Consider the following 22,236-nt stretch of genomic DNA (forward strand, 5'->3'; position numbering starts at 1 on the left):
GACTTTGTGTTGTTGTTACTTTCGCTACTTGCTATTGTAGTTTTTGTTAATGCTGCTTTTGTTGTTGTTGTTATTGCTATTGTTGCCTTTGTGATTGCATTAAAGCAATAGCTGTTCTATTAACTTTTGCTGTCGTTGCTACTGTATGCTGTTTATACAAATGGCATGTTTGTATTGTTGTTGGTGTTACTATTGTTGTAGCTATTGCTGCTGGCGAGTTGACGTAGACGTCATTGTTGCCGCGCCTTTTTACCATTGTTGCGGTCGTCGTTGCTTTGACGATGAGCGCTGTAGTCGTAGTAGCTTTTGTTGTTGTTAATGTTGCTGTTTGGCTGACAAACACAAAACATTGGCAGCAACAAATAAATGGCAACAGTAGCAAACACAGACGACAGCGAACAACAACAAAGGCGGCGGTGACGCGGCCGCCACCAACAATAGCAAACACAATACAATGGCGGAAGCAAAGGAAAAAGCCAAACAAACCAAACAACAACAACAACAACAGTAAATGTTATAAGTAATAATAATAGCAACAACAACAAGAACTATTGCGGTGTTAGTATGTAAAAGTTCAATGACACAAATTTTCGCCTATTGTTTGGTAACTATTGTTGCAACACTACAACAACAAGTATAGAAATTACAACAACAACAAGATGTACAAACAAACAATTCGTATTATTCTAGTGAGGCAGGTCGATCTCTAACAATCGACGTCGTCGTCATCGTCGTCGTCGTCCTCTTCGTAAAGGAGGCGCTTGCCAACTTCGTCTGCAGCAACGACGACGACGCAGCTCTGCCGAGCGCTGAGACAATGCGCCCTTTCACACACACACACATGCATTTATATATATTAACTGCTGCTTCGCCGGCAAACTGCTGTTGTTCTCACTTTTAAGATTTTATATAAGTTTTGTTTGCAATTTTTGGGAAGAATTTTCAGTTTTCGTGCTTTACAAAAACAACAACAACAAGGAAAGCGTTAACTGCGGTTGCACCGTAGCTATAATACTTTACACGTGTGCATTTTTTATAGCATAAAAGGGTATGACAAGATTTTTTTTTGGATTTTGATGGATCGGTTTGTATGGCAGCTATATACTATAGTGAACCGATCTGAACAATTTCTTGAGAAATTATAGTGTTGTAATAGAAAATAATTCCTGCAAAATTTCGTGACGATAGCTTGTCACATATAAAAGTGTTTCATACAAGCAATATATTTTGAACGGTCGGTTTGTATGGCAGCTATATGCTATAGTAATCCGATCTGAACAATTTCTTGGAAAATTATAGTGTTGCTATGGAAAATAATTCTCGCCAAATCTCGTAAATATATTTCGTCCAATAAAAAAGTTTTCCATACAAGGTCTTAAATTTAATTTTGATTTTGATCTGACGGTTTGTATGGCAGCTATATGCTATTGTTATCCGATCTAAACAATTTCTTGGGAGCTTAAAGTGTTGCTATGGAAAATAATTTTTACCAAATTTTGTAAAGATATTTCGTCAAATAAAAAATTTTTCCATACAAGAAATTGATGTTGATCGGTCGCTTTGTATGGCAGCTATATGCTATAGTAATCCGATCTGAACAATTTCTTGGGAAATTATAGTGTTGCTATGATAAATAATTCTCGCCAAATCTCGTAAAGATAGTTCGTCCAATAAAAAAGTTTTCCATACAAGAACTAGATTTTTATCGGCCAATTTGTATGGCAGCTATACCCTATATTGGTTCGAAATAGGCGATTTCAACAAATAAGCAGCTTCTTGGGAAGAAAAAGATGTCTACAAAATTTCGTAACGATATCTCAATAACTGAGGTATAAGTTCCCGTATATACCGATGGACCTGGCACTATCTCTACTCAGTTCGGCGCGCTGAGAATTTATTTAAATACTTTATAGGGTCTCCAACTTTTCCTTTAAACTGTAACAAACTTCGTGGCAAGCTTCATTCATACACCCTGTTCAGCGCAAAATTAAACAATAATACGAGTATATACCCACAGAAGCGAAATACTATATGTACATATGTATGTGAACTCCATCACTGCACTTCACTTTCGTCTACTCGTAGGAAAATTTCTTGCGTCAAACCATTTATGGCAGCATCCGTCTGTCTGTCCGTGCGTCGGCTTTTGTACTCCACCAGACGCGGCAGAGACACTCGACAATTATCAATGAAGTTTGCCGGTTCTTTTTTTTATAATATTTACTCACTTTTTTGCAAAATAATAAAGTTAAAATTTTTATTTGTATGCGTGTGTCCGTATGTGTGTACTATTCCTTATTGTCATGCTGGCATGCCCGCAGTTTCGTATTGACAAAAGCCGAAAAATGTAGGTCAAAAGCATTTCAATAACTTCCAGGCACATATACACACATACCAACAAACATGGCTGTACATACGCACACACACATACACACATTTGTAGACACATAGACTTGTGCTAAACACTGACACAATGGCCTCAAAATCACAAAAGGAACTGGGCGGGAACAATCGAATGAAAATGTGGCTGAGCGGCGAGCTTGCACGTGAAACTTTTACGAAAGGCATTCAAATAGAATTTAAAATTAATGAAAATTAAGATATGACAATAAAAAAAACACGTAAATAAAAAAATTAATATTATCAGAAAAAATAATAAAAAAAATTGTCTTGAAAATAATAAAAAATTATTTTGCTTTCAAAAAATGAAAACTAAATATTAGTAAGATCTGAAAAGTATAATAAATTTCATCTGGAAAGAAAATAATAGCCCGAAAGTCGGGACCGAACATTATTCTACGACTCTGCTCCATAATTCGCGCTTAATTTACGAAATCCTAGGACTGGGAGGACTAGCTTCTAATATCAACTTGAAATCATGATTTTTACCTATTTCATGCATGAAATGCATTTTACTGTCTTGGGCTCCTCCGCACAAGAAAAGACTACAGTATTCAAGATATCTCTGTTTGTCTGTTATTCAATAAATCTGCCAAACTACAGTCACCCAAAAGTATTTCCATGACATTATCGTACCGCCTCTGAGTTTTTATTTATTTTTAATCTATATCTGGGATCCAACTTCTCATTTCGAGATTGTCGTATAAAAGTTTATCATTGGAGCCAAATGAATTTCTTTTCGTTTCATCCGACCATTGAACTGCATTCCGATTTCCACGAAACACACATTTGCTTCTGCGTAAACTCATTTGTCTTATTTAGATTTGGTCTGCCTAAAAACGGAACCGATTTTTGCCTTCTTTAAGTTAGACCAGTTTCCCGAAGTCGGTTTCTAATTGTGTGACTGAAGAATCCCAGTATAAACTTCATCTACTATAGTATTGTTGAAATATCAGATAATCTCTGAAGATTCATTAAGTGAAATGCGTTATTTTTGAAAAAGTTCCACAAACATTTAAAATTTGTCGAGCTCTCTGACTATAGAGGCATATTATTTCATCCAGCATAGAAGCATATTTAAACTTTGAAAATCAACTCAGATCAATCTCAAATTGGAAATGGAATAAGGAAATTAACATATTTAGACTGAGCATTATCTCCTTGCCTACTGTCTAAAAGGCTAGTATAAAGAGGTGAATCACAAGATTCCTTAATTGTGCCTTTGATATTCAAATTATATGAAACGAAGATGAAGGTATTTGATTCGATAAAAATCAACGCACGATATAATCTTGGAGAAAGGTAGGCTTGAATCGAAAAATTCATTCCAAGAATCTTCATTTCTTTTAATGCTTGTAAACAATAGGTTAGGTTAGATTATAAGTCACTACATACGAGTATGCCCATCCGGCTCGTATGTGTTACCAGTAGATTGTGGCCAACAGCCATCCGGCATTCTGTACTTGATGTACTTGTTCGGCTACCAGCGGATAGCACTTTTAGCAATCTCATCAGATATTTCGTTTCCCGGAATTCTCTTCTGTCCTGGGGACGCAGAATATACATATGCAGCCACATTCGTCGTCTCAAGATACTTGCCTTTCATCGGCATTTTCAGGCAAGGAAACAAAAAAGTCCGTTGGCTACATCTGGGCTGTAGGACGGATGCGGAAGGGTTGGGATGCCGGCCTTGGTTACAAAGCTGTTCACAAGAAAGACGGTGTGAGGCGACTGCGATGTCTTGTCGGACCCGATTGACCCTTCATTTGAGTCTTTTGAGGACTTCCACGTAAAACTTATTGACGGTTGTTCAGAAGGAACAAATTCATGGTGGACGATATCTTTGATGTCAAAACAGACAATGAGCAACGTTTTCACTTTGGATTTGCTCATTCTTCCCTTTTTTGGGCGAGGAGACCCCGGCGTGTGCCACTCGGAAGATTGCCTCTTTGTCTCGGGATCATACTCAAAGATCCACGGCTCGTCACCTGTGATTACGTTATTCTTTGGGCGAGGAGACCCCGTCGTGTGCCACTCCGAAGATTGCCTCCATGACTCGTCACCTGTTATTGCGTTATTCAAAAATTGGTGGTCACTTTCACATATGGTAACATTTTCTTTTTACCTCTGCTCTAACGAACTCTGCATTTCGGCTTGTACCACTCACAAAAACACGTCGCACGAAAATGTTTGTCCTGACTCTCCAGGTGCTCGGAAACAACTGACCAGCCGCTCATTCGTTAACTAGGAACGCCAGTCAGTGCGCGCACGCTCCGAAGTACGGTCGCGGCGAAAGAAAATCAGCCCTATTACTTTCGGGATAAACCCTGTAAATATTTGATCCGGACTAATGAAACTACTGCTGGATGTTCATTTTTCTTTTAACCGCTCCGTTGAAGAAGTGTCACTGCTCGAGCTTTGAGAGGGATGTACCGTTTGTATGAAAGATGAAGGATGCTCTTGGAACTTTTGGATGAACGTTACCTTGACTGGGCGCTAAACGTTTTCACCAAAGGCTGTAGGTGCAAGATTTTAGGCATGTTTATCCTCATTTTCGTTGGAAAGACTCAAGCATCTGTACATTAGGCTTAAAATACTGAGGAATAACTTGTAAAGGGACTACTGCCTTGCTTGATTTCGTACAATGACTGGAGGGAGTTCTTATTAGTCAAACTTAGAATGTTCTATAGGGTATCTTCAGTGCACTAAGGACTACACCAACAATAGCACTTACTGCTCTTTTAAACATGGCAAAACATAGCTTCGAAACATGCTCCAAGGCTGTGGGTAGATAGTTTGGTTTTCAAAAGTCAGCACAACAATTTTCAAGCGCTGATTTTTTAAATTTTTAGATGTTATTGTAATTAATAGAGGCTGAAAGATGGGGGTTTTGTCTAAAGAAGTTTTTTTTTAGTTCCAGTCTTTTACTAATTACTTAACAGCTCTGCTGTCTTAGCGAGTTGTGATGTGACGAATCGAATACGTCACAACCTCCAAAGGATTCCCTGCAAATTTCAATATTTATATTTTAAGCTTCCTTTCCTGCATTTCTTCCTTGGCTTACAATAACAACATTTTTACGTCATTCATTGTTTTGAAATGCTTTGCTTTTCATTTCATTTGCGTATTGTTTTTTAATTGTTTAATGCTTTCTATATCGTATGTATGTATTTTTATACAACAATAACAAAAATGCTTGCACTTTCGCTTTTCAATGGCAAAGTTGTTGGCTTCCGCGCCGGCGTCGTTGCATTGAGCGGCCAAAGCGTTGCGTATTCAAGGCAAAGAGACACGCTGGCGTAGCAGTCGACGTCAAGAACACAACAAAAGGTTATATAAGTACTAAAGTACAAATATCTGATTTATTATTGTTGTTGTTTATGTCAAACGCGCAGGATGCTGCCACTGCTTCCACCTGCTTCAGCGGCCGTTAACACCTGTTGGCGCATGGCTTTTTAGTATTCTTGTTAATACCTATGTTGGTATGCGTGTTTTTGTGTATGTATGTATGTTTTTGTGTATGTATGTGTGTCTGTGTTTACCGTCGCCTCTCGAATGCCGTTCAATTGCATGCCATTCGAATTCAGTCATTCAAATCTCATTCAAATTTCTCATTCAATTTTGGTTTTTGTTCTTTCCACACTGACTTTGCTGGCTTCTATACACAGCCGCTGCGCTGCGTCGACTGCGCTGTCCTAACTGTTTGTTATCTACGGCTGTTGCTGCTGCTTTGCTGGATTCTTTTGAAGTTTTTGTTTGGCACAATGGCTGACTTGCAAATTGACTGTTTGGCTAAAGTGAATGAGCGAGCGACGGTGCTCCGTGTGGCAGTGTGTTTGTTGTAAAAACATACATATGTATGTATTTAGTTGATATGTCTGATGGGCGGACAGACGGAAACTCACTCACATGTTCGCATATTGATGTGAATACCGTTGGTTGGCAACGTAATGGTGTTAGCGTAATGTTGTTGTTGTAGTTTAAAAAAAATTTTGTTGTAGTTGTTGTAATTTTTACTGTTGCCTCATTATGCATCTTGTCAATCCCTGTTGCGTTGCCAACGTCGCCGCTTTTACTGTTTTTCTTGTTGTTTGTTATAATTTAAATTTATTTTTGTTGTTGTAAATTTTTGCTGCTGCCTGTTCATGCACCTTGCGACTGCGCGCTTGTTCCGGGTTGCGTTGCCAACGTCACTGTTGTTATTGCAATTGTTGTTGTTGTTGCAACGTTTTTCATTATTGTTGTTGTTTTTGTTGTTGCTGCCGCCCCATTTATTGCTGGCCTTTATAAATTTTTTCTATTTAATCTTTACCTTTTGTTAATGCGCCTTTGTTAATATTGTAGCTGCCACAGTTGCTGCCACAGTCGCTGCTGTTCTGTTATATAACGGTATTGCTGGCCGTTATTCATAGTGCGCGTTACGACTTTCTTATGAACGTGTAAATAATACCCGCTTTGCGCTCAGCTGCTGCAGCCAGTTTACGCTACAAAGGTGGAGTTGATTACATTTCAAGTTTTGTTGTTGTTGTTGTATTTATATATCTTTATATATGTATATGTAAGTATGTATGTAGTTGTGTATTTGTGTGATTCTTTGTGCTTTTATGTGTCCACGTGACGCTCGTCCGCTTTTTTGTGGCATACATCGCGTATTTGCCGCATAATAATGCAACATGTTGCACGACACAAGCGTTGCGTACACCCCCACAGCACACCGATCCGCCGAACTGTTGTCAACGCCTGACCCCCATTTCCAGTCAATTCAGCTGTCATTCAGCTTTTTGTGGCATTTATGGCTGCCACAGACGCCGCTGCCGAGTCGCTAACAACGCTGCCGCAGCCGCAGTCGCCTTATTGTTTAACACTTTTATTTACTGCCACTGCTTTTGTTGTAGATAGTAGCTTTTGTTGTTGGAGTTGTTGTTGTACTCTTTGTAGTTGTTGTAGCGCTTGTTGTTGCTATATATATACTGTTTTTGTTGCTTTTGTTATTGTTGTTGGAGTTGCTACTGTGTTACTTGTTGTTATTGCTTCGTTTGTTGTTGTTGTTGTCTCTTTTAATGTTGTTGTTGCTCAGCTGCTGCTGCTGCTGCCATTTTTATTTTCGGCTTAGACACTCTCGTTATTTTTATTCATTATTATTTTCATTGTTTGCCCTCATTGTTGTTGTTGCTGCCACATTTCCTCTTTTCACTCGGCTTTTATTTGCCTCCTTTTATTATTTTTGTGCGATTTTTTCTCAACTTTTCGCCATACATTTTGCATTGTTTTTCTCTGTTCTGCTTTTATGCAATATTTTTTTTCCAGCGCTTTGTTATTGTTTTTGATTTTTTGTATGTTGTTGCAAACAATTAAACTCTTTGCAATGACCTTGACTTTGTTTCTTTTCAATTGGAGTTGAACTGAATGGCTACAGCGGCGATGGCAGCAGCGTCGGTGGATTGTTGGCTACCCCTGGCTGACTGACTGGTCTGCACTAGCGGCTCTGCCTTGAATAGCGAATTGTGTTTTTGAAAAGAGAAGGTCTTGAGCCATTCGAGTACACAATGCGTTAGCAAATGCTAAAAAAACACTGTTTATACACGTTCATATATATGTTTGTATGTTTGTGTGTGTGTGTTGAATGTGTATCACGCGAAACACAATAAACGCCATTGTTTGTTTCAACAAAAGTTTTGAAAATCAAATTGGCAAGTGTTTGGCTTGGCTAGGCGCCACCCATACACATATAAATGAAAATTGTAAGTTTGCTTATGTGTGTGTATTTGTTTACGTTCCTTCGTGTTTGAGGTCAAAGCCCTTGGCGAATTTGCAAATCAATGACTTATGAGTTCGAGTCTTGAACTAAAATTGAATCTTGAAACAATTTTTTTCGCATTTAATTTTATTAATTGAAGTATCTTACTAAAGCCAACATTATTATATACTTAATTTATGTACAAACGTTAGGAACTTAAGTCGCCAGAAGCCACACGGAGCTAAATCAGGCAAATGCGGTGGTTACGCCAGGATATTGGTTGAAAATTTGGCAAAATACTCACGAAGAATCAATTCAGTATGCGACGATGCTTTAGAGTTGTCGGTCCATAATTCCGGCCTCTTTTTACGAATAGCTTCGCGTAAACGACGCATTACACTCTAATAGTATTTCTTGTTAACAGTTTAGTCGATCGGAAGGAATTCTGAGTGGACCACATCTCGATTAGCGAAGAAAACTACCAACATAGCCTTGATTTTTGACCTGCTTTGATATGGTTTTTCGTCATGATATTCGTCTGATTGATCGTCTGTTTCATAACATCTTGGTAGTCGGAAACCATTGTTTCACAGACGTAAACGCGACGCTGTTTTTTTTAATAAATGCGTGATTTTGGTACCAATCGTGGTTATCTTGATGTGACTTTTGGCACAGATGTCACTGACAACTATACCAACCTAGAAAAAAAAATATACCAACGAATCTACATTAATGATGATGCCTTCAAAGCAGTTTTCATTCGATATTATAACATTCCTTCTTTCAATCGTCGGTACTCTTGAACTCGATTTTTGGGAAAGTCTTTAGCGATTTTTCATCTATCTTGTAAAACTACTGCTCTTTAAGATTCTCTTTATGTTTAGATATAGGAAAAACACACAGAGCCATGTCTGGCGAATATGGATGGAATACCTTATTGGTTTTAGCCAAACATTCATGAACCAGCAATGAAAGGTGAACAGTAGAGCATGTTGATTTACAGGAAGCCAAAAAAAAAGAAAAATCGCGTAAGCGGGAAGTGATCTGCGGATAATTCTGAACAATTTTGCCTAAGGGAATGTGGGTCTAAGACCGGATTCAAGTCAGCGAATTTCTGGGTGAAGTAAATTTTTACAAAAATTTTTTCGACAGTTTATTTGGATTAACATATTTTTGCTACAGTTTCTGTTATATTTTTGTAATTAAAACATCTTTATTGACCTTTCAATATTACAATGTTCTCATAATATCTCATATTTCTAATAATTAACTTATATTTTGAGGTGAGAACTACAAGCGCTCAAGCATTATATGTGGTACAGTACATCTGTTGGTGTTTTTATATGAAATTTATGCCAAAATACATATATCAATATGCTAACTTAATCGTAATAATATCCCGTTATTTACGGTTTAACTAAGCTTTACAATGGACTCAGTTGTTGGAGTCTTACTAGACTCAAACACTGACTCAAATTCGGGATCTGGAATGTAAAAAATAGTTAAGTTACTTCTTCTTCCACCTTATTATTCTCGCTGTTAAGTAATCCAGTGATTTCGGTCGAATTCGTAAGGTCGATTAAGATACTTTAAATTTCACAAACTATTCGACTTCATCAAGATTGTCTCTCTTCTATTCATATTAGTAACTACAAAATTAATTATGAAACATTGAAATCATTAGGTGTTAGCCTGTAGTGATAACTATTATGAAGCGAGTAAAACGTCATAAACCACGTCAATACACCACGACATTTAAAAGCAAAGAAACTATAGCTTTTCTCACTATTTGGACATACATAGATATCACCGTGTTTCTGAGCAAGATTAGCCATGAAAGGAAGAATGTAACTGGTTCATCCACTGGTTGTATAATCTCTCTATATTATTTTCAGTTTCTGCCATCATATATGTATATCAAAATGTTGCAACCAAATTCACATTTATTTCAATTGCGGTACTCACCCCGTATAGAAATAAAGTTTACAGAAAAAAAAAATTTCATTTTTGAAAATTTGACATTTTTTTTTTTAATAAATAAAAAAAATATAAAAAAAAATCGACCCACTCCGGGATTAGCAGGGATAGTTGTCAAATTAATTGAAGTTTTTTTTGAGGAAAAAAAATGGCGAACTTCCAAACAATGACGAAAAAACCCATTATTTTATATAATTGATCGTGTTAAATTTTTTTCCGTGTATTTTTTCGAAAAGTTCATTCAAAACTTAAATTTAAAAAAAAAGTCCTCAAAAGTCAATTTATACAAAAGTTAAGGCTATTTGAAAATAAAAAAGCCATTTTTTTTTTAAATTCATAACTTTTTTGAAGTTGGACAAAAAATTTTAAAAAAATTCTCAAAAATGTTTTTCAAAGGGTAGAAAAGGATGGATAAGTTTCAGCAAAATCTAAAGGGGTCGGGTTCAAAAGTGGTGGATTTGGTATGGAATACCCCATACATATGTATACCAAATTTTAATGTCAATAGGAGCACTAGTTATCACATATAATTTTAAGCACAAGAAACTTCTTCACTGGCTCCGGTGAAATTCAAAGTTCTCCAAAATATATCGCCGATTATTAAAGTAAATTACAATATCTAATTATACAAATTAAAGCAGAACATATAAACCTTAGTAATCGTATCGCTTCCGAACGGCCAAAAAGTTTAATATTAATTTCTTAGTATTTGTCCTTGTATGTCTACGCCAGTAAAGAAGAACAAAGTATGTCTACGAACAACGGTCTTTAAAAAAATATAATTTTATTGCTTTGTTCTGTGTCAACCAAGGTTTGTATAGACTAGTGGTTTTTACGACTTCAATGCACCCGGACATAACTTAAGTTACTTCGCATACCTGCTCGACTTCTATTCATTAACTAGATCACTTATACTAATTTTCGAAAACAATTTTCGCAGGTGGATTAAGTGATTAAAGCAGTTGTTTAAGTTTTTTCAGGTAAAATTCCATGTGCATTTTGGGTTTTTCCTGTATTTTCATCTTTTTTAAAGTTCAAGGACATGAAGGGTGACATTTGGCGCAGGACTAAAAGCCTTGAATTAGTGAGTTTTACGCAACCCTCTGCTCAAAATTATTGCAACTATAGTTGTACTAAGTGAAGTTATTGTTTTTTGATTTCGTTGTGACAGTCTTAAATGGTTATATTTACTTTGTATTATATGCCAAGTGTGTTATAATAGTAATATACAAACCATTGTCGTTAAAAATTGAGGTTAACAGCTTCATATTTAATAAAACCAAAAGCAAGTGAAGTTTACAGCTATTACGTAAAAATTCATAACGGTTGTGAAAATTTAGTTAAAATAGTGGAATAATTTTAGAAAGTTAGTTCTGAAAGGGTTTTTCATATTTATTGTTATTTTCTGTAGAATTTGTGCAAAACGACCAACAAAAATGAAAACGAAAGTATGAAAGCTACTTCTGAAACCATATTTGATGCGAGAATATTATTTTTTTTTTTTTAATAAGGTGTAAGTATGCATATTAGGCTGAACCTAAAACTAGCTACTTTAATTTCCATTTAGTTTTATTACTAATTTTTTAATTGAAAAAAACTTTCAAATTAGATTATTTGTGACACGCACAGATTCCTTCTTATATTGAGCTAAGATTGCTTTTATTTATTTATTACTTTTTCTCAGTTTATTTTTTGATTTTAACCCGTGAATTTGATAACCTATCGACACACCTTTATTTATATCATATTTAGAATCAATATCAAGATTAGAGTATGAATATTTAGATATACGAACAATAATGAGACAACTAAAGAATAAATAAATTGGCGATTTACTTAAATATAATTACTAATAGTAGTTTTGTGTGGTTAAAAATCATGAAAAAAACTTATCTAAAATGTGTAAAAAGAACTGCTCATCAATTCAACGGTATCCGATGCTCATCCATTATGATCTCCAATCACTTATAGACAGCTTCGTTTCATAAAGTCTTGAAGCATCGCCAATCGAACATAGAGCTTAGATACTATATAATATAATAGTTAGTGATATCAAATAGAGATATAAATGCTACTAGATAGTTTAAGGTTTTTAGGGATATCAACAAGCTTACTTATAATATTATTTTCATGGCTTTTCTATTGCCTTCACATATAGATTTTTTGGCAAGAGATCAAATCTCAATGTTAGCAAGTGTAGAAGTGACGAATCGGAGAATTCTCATATTTATATTTGAACTATTACTATTATTATTTTTATTATTAGTATTTTTATTATTATTATTATTATTATTATTGAAATATTGTATTTGAGATTTTATAAAGAAAATGTGGTTCTAACCTCTCAAAAAAAGATAAAATTAGCAAAAATCTGTATTTTGTTTTGCCAAAGTACACGTTAGTGTTCTACAAATATAACTAACTACACGTATGAATAGTAGAATAGAATTCTTCTTATCCAATTGTCTCTAGTGCCGAAGACTTTGGTCCAGTTAGCTGCTGCATCTAGGACTTCAAAGGTTTTTTTCTGTCTGCATTGACTGCATTTTTAAAATTGGCTGCCACTGATACTTGGAGACTTCCACATTTGTTCTCTTTTTTAACTGGTGCTCCATAGTAACATTAAATAGTAAAATGCAGACGATTTTGAAGCTTATATTGCAATTTCGTTTTATTAAAAATTTACATGAAACTTTTTGGCTACATTTGGGTTTAATACCCATTGGGAATTGTTTGGGTTTTCTTCTAATGTTTTAATATTTCGCCTTATTAACAATTTACATAACCTTTTTGAGTATATTTGTGTATTGAGTATTGAGTATAACAATTTTTTCATAAAGTTTTTGCTAGTTAGCCATTTTTTGGTTAATGGAAAGCTTAAAAGCAGTTTTTTATGCCACACAAATTTTACACCGTACCAAAATATTTCATATCAAAATATGTATATACATTTTTTTATATGCTCAGATATCTTATTAATAAAGCAGTAGCTTGATAAGTAGAGATTTGATTGGTTATGCTCACGATAAATTATAAAATTATGGCTCTTGGCTGGCCTAAACACTTCAAAGTAAAGTACACAAGCAGTTTCGGCTATTTTTAATTTAATTTAATTAATTTGCAATATAATTTAATTAATTTTTAATTTAATGAAATTAATTTTTAATTTAATTTAATTAATTTTTCATTTGTTTTAGTTAATTTTTAGTTTAATTTAATTAACTTTTAATTTAATTTAACTTTTTTTTAATTTAATTTAATTAATTTTTAATTTAATTTCATTAATTTTCAATTTCAAAAATTCAAAATAATGAAATTTTTTTTATTTCTTATTTTATTAATTTTTATTTTAATTTTAAGTGATTTAAAATTTTATTAGACTATACAGCAAAAACTACGTATTTACTAGATATTGAACCAAACCAAAATATATAACTCATTCTCAATAGCAGAGTTCCTATTTTTTCGAACATCCAACTTTGACCTCTCTTGCCTGCAGTATTTATCACATGAGCCTGACAGAAAAATAGTATACTCCATTGAAATAAGAGCGAAAGCCAGATTAAGTTCATATTTTTAATTTTTTATTAATAAATTGTATAATTAATATGTTGCTTTTTGAAATAATCTCAATTTCGAACTTCGAAGCCAAAAATTTATATTTTGGGAGGCAAAATTCGAAAAGTGGAGAAGTTATCTTTTACTTATTACTCAATTACTCGAAAAAGTAGTTTGGTGCAGTACCCAACTCTGTGTTCTACAGTGTTATGTCTAATAGAGAGCATCTAGTTGAACTTAAACTCAACCCTTTAACTCTTTAATTCCAATAAAATATATTCAAATAAAAGATATATGGGATAAAGCATAAGTAGTTTGCTAATCGCTCACCTAAAGCAGTATGTAAAGAGGTGATCCATATCAAGCGGAACTGCTCAGACTTCTAACTGACAGTGCTTGGGTAACCTTTACTTTAGATGAACTCCGCTATGTCACTTTAAGGCATAATTTTCAAAAATTTAAAGCTTCGCATAGACTTTCAAGCGCTGCAGCAAGCACAACTACAAGCATGCCACAAACAACAACAAACTTTCAATCACGATTACATACATATGTATGCATGTGTGCTTGCATGAATTTTTCGCCTACTTCCAACGAATTTTGTGCCAAATTTGCATAAAATTGTATACCTTTGCCACACTATTTTGCATATTTACTTCAAACGCATTTGTGTGTGTGTATACATATATGTATATACGAGTATGTATTTGTAAATACACGCATATAATGCGCATATGTTAGTGCACCTACGTCATGCCGGTGGTGTGATGCTAACCGAAATTTGAATGACGTTTTTCGTCTGATATGCCAGCGACTGCGCTGCCGATGCTGCTGCCAACGTTGCAACACACATATACATATCTGTACGCACTTGCGTGCACACACACATATGTAAATATATGCGCTACTCCGCCCCTCCCACAACACAATAATAACAAGAACAACAACAATGCGTACAAAAACAAATAAGCATGCAGTGTCTGCCAGTGCGTCTGGACGTGCTGCGTTCAACAATATGCAGACGCATTGTGCGCTGCTATCTACAGTTATGTGTGCATTGTTTTTGTTGCTGTTGTTGTTGGCATTGTACGCGTAATTGTTGCATCCAACTCAGCATATATGCATGCATGTGTGTGTACGTCACTTGTATATAATATACGGATGCATGCAACAGACAGTCGACATGGAAAACAATAAAAGCCAATCTAGTTGCAGCGCGGCGCTTGTGTTTTTATTGTTGTTGTTTGCTTTTCCTTTGATGGAGGGTGGAGGGCGCGCGCGCGGTTGTGAGACAGTAAAAGCGCTAGCGCGACGACACAGTTTGATATTTCAGCTGATTTTTTGTCTGTATATGCAAATTGTGAAGTGGCAGGAAGGTCACTGTAAGGTCAACAACAGCAGCAGCGCGTATGTGAGGAGAACTTAAATATTTTTATGTTTCAACAAATAGTAGTGCGTTTCTCCAGCGGTTTATGGTTTAAGAAAATTTAAATTTATTTTGATTTCTCTGCGCTAAACCACGCGTTAGCCATTAATATAGCTAAGTGTGGGGCAAGCGCGCGCTGTACCGCTGAAATATTGAGCGCGCTACTATAATTTACTTCAAATCTCTAAAATCTTGAGCGCGCCACTACAATTTACTGTAAAATACTAAGCGCTAATTTAAAGCATAACTATTTCTGTGCTTGCCAACAGGAAGCGCTTGAAAATGCGCTGAAATTTTCCAAGCGTATCCATAACGCCCAGCATACCGCCACATAGCAGCGCGCATTAAATCTTAAATACTACACATTTTTTATAGCAACAACCATTAGATGCTACGCTTAATGCTGCCCAATAATCAACGTCAACATGCTACGCCGTCGACTGCGTTGAACGCGCGCACAGACGCATACATATCTTGAAACGCGCGCGCTACCAATACACATTTACACAAACGCGCGCACGAAATGTGGCAACAGTGTTTGCTATAATCCAGAACAGCCAATACGCGTTGAATTTTATAGCGCGCCACGACACGATACGCTGTCGACATACCAACAAATCCAAAAAAGAAAACAACGCTGCGGCGTTTCAACCACACACCACATAGCAGCGTGCGTGTGAGTGGCGGTGCGGTGGTGGCAAGCAATCGATTGCGAAACCGGCATATTTGTATATGCCACGTTAAGTACGTGTACGCTGTCACTGACAGTGGCGGCGAACAGCCGCAAAGGCATTAAGCACGTCGACGTTCAGTCTGCCGCTTACACAGCACCGCTCAAACGCGCTAACATGCCACAAATGCTAGAGCGGGTCAGCGAACGCAACGCGCATTAACTCCACTAATATCATGCCTCGTGTGCGCACAGTAAAGCAGTAGTACGCCGTGCGCCATAACCCCTCCCCACCATGGCGCGCTAGCATAGCGATTGGTTAGCAAGCGAAAGCGGCAAGCTATGCTGTCGCATGTTGCTGCGCATAATCCAACCCACTAGCTGACGTACTGACATAAGGCTATGTAAGTGGCGTCGTGTAACGTACGCGTCAGTCACTCTACGCTGTCAGGGCAATTTGATTTATTTGCGTTGCGCTGCACGTATACGTATGATGAGCGGCATGAAATGAATGTAGTGTGTGTGCGCGTGTGCGCGTGTGCGCGGCGAAGAGCGCGCATACACATTGCTACAATTACGGTCAGTCATATATCTCTATCTCTCGCGCACTCTAGCGCGCGCTGCTTAGTCAGAAGTGTTGTGTTCATAAGCGCGCTCTTTCTGCCAACTCATATACTTGATTACGACGCGTTTGAGCGCGACAGCATGCTTGCACACGCGCTGAGGGTTGTTAGCTCATACTCTGCGCACAAACAAGCAAACATGCGCTTCGGCTTAGCCAGCGTTTCGTTGCTTAATGCTATAACTACCACTAACATTGTGACAAACACACGCATTAGCACGAGAGTCGCGCCCGCGGAGAGTCAACTAACATCGTGTCTGCTCAACTTCGTGCATCATTCGTTCGTATACGAGCGACAACTCAACACATTGTACCTTAGCAGCAGCAGCAGCGCTCTAGCCAGCCAGCCAGCACCTCGAACAGGTTTCATGCTCGTCGAACGAAAACAGAAAGGTGCTCAATTCAGTGCAGTGTGGAGGTATTCGCGTGTTGACGTATCGCGGAAATTGTAAAAATTTCTTTGACAAACTTTTCAATGCCCCTGCATGCAGTGTAGTAGGCACAATACTTGAAAAGGCAAAGTCGTGTAGACTCAAGCAGACAAAAAAAGCATAATATTTATATAGAAATCAAAAGACTTTGGCAACGCAACGACGTCTCGTCTTGTTACTCAACGTGTAGCAAAAAAACAATTGTATTGTTTTTATGAAAAACGTAAAATAACGCGTGTAATGCCGGAAGCCGCAAGTGAACTTTATAAAAAAATCCAAAAATTGTGTATCTGAAAAATGCAGAAAATTTATATTTTTTAAAGTGAAAAAGTGCATGAGCAGCCGCCTAAGTCTTACTTGGATACTTTTGTTAATTGACTAAATAATTTTTGATGATTTTTAATAATCAGAATTTGCACAAAAACGCACAAGCATTACGGCACTCAAAGACGACGGGCGAAAGACGGAGAATAAAAAGGCAGCGCGGTGACTAGTGCAGTGAAGGTGAAGCGCGGAAGAGTGTAGTTAAAACGAAGTGCTACCTGTGCAAGTAACGGTGCAAAAGAAACAGTGTTTGGGAAAATTAAAAATTTGCGAAAGTAGCGAACAAAAATTTGCTAAAATAGCGAGTAAAAAAGTGGTTTGCTTAGAAAGCGCTAACAAAATCCATATAAATAAGACAAGCGCGCGCATAGGCTTACATGAAAAAGTTAACTATTAAAGAAAAAATTAAAAATTTGTGAAAAAAATTTGACAAGCGTGTTTCAAGTGAAGCGCAGCTTCATCGCAAATAAACTACAACAACACAAACAGTCATTACACCAACACACGCAGACACAGCAGCAGCGCAAAAAAATATAGAAAAAAATAACAATTTTTTTTGACGCGCAAAAAATGGTTTCAAAACAGTGCAAATTAAACACCAACAACTTATTAATTTACCACAAAGTGTAACAAAAGTGTGCGCTCAACTAGCAAACAATATAAGCCCAAAAATTTAAGAAAAACATAGAAGGCGCAAAGCCAAACGCAACATTTAGCGCACCAAACGCTAAGCAAACACACTAATTTACGCCAGCAAGACAAGCGTTAGCAACGCAACAATAATTACAATAATAATTACTACAAATCATATAAGACACACAACAACAACGCCGTGTACGCTATACCGCCACAACAACCAGCACACAACATGTTGACCATGGAATCGGATATGAAAGGCGGCATCTTGCATGCCACCATGCCGCCGCATCACGCGTCCGCCGCTTTGCATGGCCATGCCGCGTCGCCGTATAGCGCGCTCGGACCGCTCATGAATCTGGGACAATCACACTTGACACAATCGCATTTGAGTCAGCATCATCATCATCATATGGCCACACATTTGGCCAGCAGCGGTGGACAGCAACAAAGCGCGCTGCTGGGCAATGGTGGTGGTGGCGGTGGTGGACTCGGCAGCAATCCGCTGAGTTCATTGCAGACCAGCATGGCAAATACGCTGAATGGCAGCGCCAGTCTGCAACAGCAGCAACAACAACAGCAGCAGCAACATGGTTCACCATTGCACAGCGCTAGCGACTTGAGTCCCACACAATCGAGCATCGGCAGTCATCATATGACATCGCCGGGTGGTCAACAGCAACAACAGCAGCAACAGCAACATCATGGCGTGCATCACCACAGCGGTATGGGTGGCGGTGGCGCCTCTATTGGCGGTCAAAATGCAAATGTACCCACAGTGATTGGCAGCGGCAGTCACAATGTGAATAACAATAACGCCTCGACCACGAATAAGAATCAAGCGAATGCGGAGCGCGTTAAGCGTCCCATGAACGCGTTTATGGTGTGGTCACGCGGACAGCGCCGCAAAATGGCCTCCGACAATCCGAAAATGCACAACTCAGAGATTTCCAAACGTTTGGGCGCACAGTGGAAGGACCTCTCCGAAGCCGAGAAGCGTCCATTCATCGACGAAGCGAAACGTTTGCGCGCCGTGCATATGAAGGAGCATCCAGATTACAAGTATCGGCCACGACGCAAAACAAAGACGCTAACCAAATCGAAGGAGAAATATCCAATGGGTGTCGGCTCATTGTTGCAGCCAAACGAACCGAATACACCTAACGCGGCGCGCAATACAAGCGCCAGCTCGATGGCAGCCGCACAACAGGCTGCCGCCGTCAATCGTGATATGTATCAGATGAGCGCACCCAACGGCTATATGCCGAACGGTTATATGATGCATGATCCATCCGCGGCCGCATACCAAAGTCAGCACAGCGCCTATATGGGCAACTATCATCGTTACGATATGGGACAAATGCATCAGGCGGCCGCTGCTGCGGGCTCACTCAACTACATGAATCCGGCGGCGAGTGGCGGTTACGGCATGTACGGCACTGTGTCGGGTGGACAAACCTCACCGTATGCCAGCATACAGCAGCCCGGTTCACCCTATAGCAATGTACAACAACAGCCGGGTTCGCCGTACGGTCTCACAGGCGGTCAACCGGGTTCACAAGTCTCCTGCCAAAGTCACAGTCCGAGCGATTCGAGCATCAAATCCGAACCGGTCTCACCCAGCCCGCTACATAGTCAAGCGCAACAAAATTCCGCCGCTGTGCTCGCCGCCAACAACAATAACAATCATATAATGAAACGTGAATACGGCGCGACGCAACAAACGACCGATTTGAATCATTTGATGAATATGTATCATTTACCCGATGGCATGCAGGCATCAGCCGCCGCCGCCGCAGCCGCTGCGGAACATCAACGCAATCTGATGCATTATCAGAACAGTTCGCCGGACTTGCAGCAACAGCATGCGCAACATCAGCAATCGATGCGCGCGATGGCGCCACTCGCTCACATGTGAGAAATGGCCGGTGCTTATGGTCAGTCAGCGCTCGCAATCGCCACAATTGCATCCACTAATGCCTCCGACGTCGCTGCCGCCAGGGCCGGCGCCACCGCTAATGCCATTGCCACCAACGCCGGCACAACCGTAACGGATATGACGAGCGCGTTGGAGCAACATCATGGCATGGTGGTGCCACCCGCCTCCACATCCACATCGCCTACCACCCCGCCCACAACATTGCTGCAACATACGCAGCAACTAACGCACGCGCATGCACAACTGCAGCTGGCGCAGCAGCATCACCAACAGCTGCAGCAACAACAACAACAATTGCATCTAACATCACAATTGGAGCTGGAGCCGCCGGCGTCAGCAAGCGCTGCCAGCTTGTTGCACGCAGAGCACAACGGCGGCGGCGGTGGCGGCGGCGGTAATTTGCACAACGGCTTGCATGGCCAGTCGCTGGACGGTGTCGGCGGCAATAGCAGCAGCAGCTCGAGCAACAACAACGGTGGCAGCGGTGGCGTCAGCATGCTGCACAGCTATGTGAACGGCATGCATGGCGGCCGTCCCAGCCCGACGGCTTCAGGTTCTTCCGGCGGCAGCCGCTCGTCGGCGCATTCACTGCCGTTGCCGGCGCACTCACCAGCGCTGCAGCATCAAGTGAATGGCGCTTATCTGCAGGCGGCGAGCTGTGGCTCAGCGCTCACCGCCACCGCCACCACAATTGTGTCGCCCGCGCTGATGGGCCGCCTGGGCGGCAGTCATGGCGATGTGAACGGCGGCGGTGGCGGTGGCGATGGCCTGGGCGTTGGCGGTCCGTTGGCGCTGCTGCACCATCACCACCAGCACCATCACCATTTGGCGCCGCATCATCACCATCACCACCACCATCCCCACCACAGCGTCACGCATCAGCTGCACCATCCGCACGACGCAGCCGTTGGACTGTTGGATATATCCACACTGTAAATTAACTACAAATTACACAAGTACATTTAGCCGAGTAATTAAGAGAAAATTATAATAATTAAAAATAAAATTAAACAAGTTTTAGCTGTAGTTGTAAAGTGCATAAAAATAATTATTATAAATAAATTAATTTAAAATTAAAAAAATAATAAAAAATCGCAAAAATATGTCAACTAATTTTATGCCCAAAAAAGTTGAAAAATTCAAAAAAAAAATTAATTAAATTAAAATTAAATTAAGCAGATTAATTATGCAAGTTAAGCGCGCGCAGTGGCGCGGCGGCGCAACTTCAAGTAAAATACACTGTAAAAAAATTAACTGACTAATGACGCCGCGCTGTGGCGCGCTACACACCCTCAAGTACTTTTTAAGCACCGCCAAATATTATAACAACAAAAAAAGACAAAAACAAAATAAAAAAATTAGCTTAAAAAATTACAAAAACAACATGTTAACATTTAAGTAGCGAACTATGAACGCGTTGAGGCGCGCGTGCAGCGTCTAGCATGCCGCATGCAACAAAATGCGCAAAACAACAACAACAAGACACATTCCCGATTTTTTTGCAATGCAAAAACTTCATGAAAATTTCGAATTTGTAATTTTACGGCAAGCTTTTTATAAGTGTGCGCCCTTTTTCCACATTCAAGTTGTTTATCATGTAATTAAATGCATACAAGCATACACACAAACACATACATACATATGGTATATACAAATATTTATGTTAAGTTTATTTCTCGTTTTTAGTTACATACATATATAATAATGAAAATGCGTCAAGTGTGATAGAGAATTGAGAGTTTTAGCTAAATAAGGAATGGTAAAAACAAAAATAAAATTAAATAAAACAAAACAAAACAAAAAAACGCAGAAAAACATTTAATAAAACGTTGTAATTAAGAATAAAAACAAAAACAAATTGTGTTTTCATGCCAAGTGCAACGGAAAAAGTGACAGTTGAAGCGTGCGTTTCAAGCGAACGTTCGTTGGTTGGGTAAATGGTATATTTGATTGGGTTTTAATTAGTGCGAGAAATTATTATTTTTAATAATATTAATTTTTATATGGAATATTGAATTGGGTTAAATTAGTAGGAAAAATTATTTATTTTTAAATAATTAAAAATAATTTTTTACTTAATTAATAATTTTTTATTAATTAATTATAAAGTGATTAGTTTTAATTAACTTTAAAATTAAATTTTGTTGTGTTAATATATTCCATTTAATTAGGTTTTTCATTGGGGAAAGAAATTATTTTTTTAATGAATTAAAAATAATTTATTATCGAATAATTATAGAGTTGTTATACAATATTTAATTAACATAAAAATATTTTTTTTTAATATTTCGATTAGTAAAAGGCATTTTGAATTGTTTTAAATTAGTGAGAAATTATTATTTTTTAATTAATTAATAATAGAATATTTTAAGTAATTAAAGAGTTATTACTTGTATCAGCTTGAAAATTAATTAATTAAATTAATTAAATTAAAATTATTAATTAAAATTAATTAATTAATTAAAAAATTAATTAAAATACTTAATTAAAATAATTAATTAATTAAAATAATTAAT

General features: G+C 38.1%; 2 protein-coding genes across 2 annotated transcripts; both read left to right on the forward strand.

Moving 5' to 3' along the window:
* Positions 1 to 16,628: 16,628 nt before the first annotated feature.
* Positions 16,629 to 20,812, forward strand: LOC105225064 (transcription factor SOX-3). Its single transcript, XM_011203386.4, has one exon. It carries the CDS (start codon positions 18,014 to 18,016, stop codon positions 19,697 to 19,699), a length of 1,686 nt encoding a protein of 561 aa, XP_011201688.2. The 5' UTR covers positions 16,629 to 18,013; the 3' UTR covers positions 19,700 to 20,812.
* Positions 19,703 to 20,656, forward strand: LOC105225088 (homeobox protein goosecoid-like). The gene has a single exon (XM_011203425.2). It carries the CDS (start codon positions 19,703 to 19,705, stop codon positions 20,654 to 20,656), a length of 954 nt encoding a protein of 317 aa, XP_011201727.2.
* Positions 20,813 to 22,236: the final 1,424 nt, after the last annotated feature.

The sequence above is a fragment of the Bactrocera dorsalis genome, chromosome 1 (assembly GCF_023373825.1).
Source record: "Bactrocera dorsalis isolate Fly_Bdor chromosome 1, ASM2337382v1, whole genome shotgun sequence".
In the NCBI taxonomy this organism is placed as follows: Eukaryota; Metazoa; Arthropoda; class Insecta; order Diptera; family Tephritidae; genus Bactrocera; species Bactrocera dorsalis.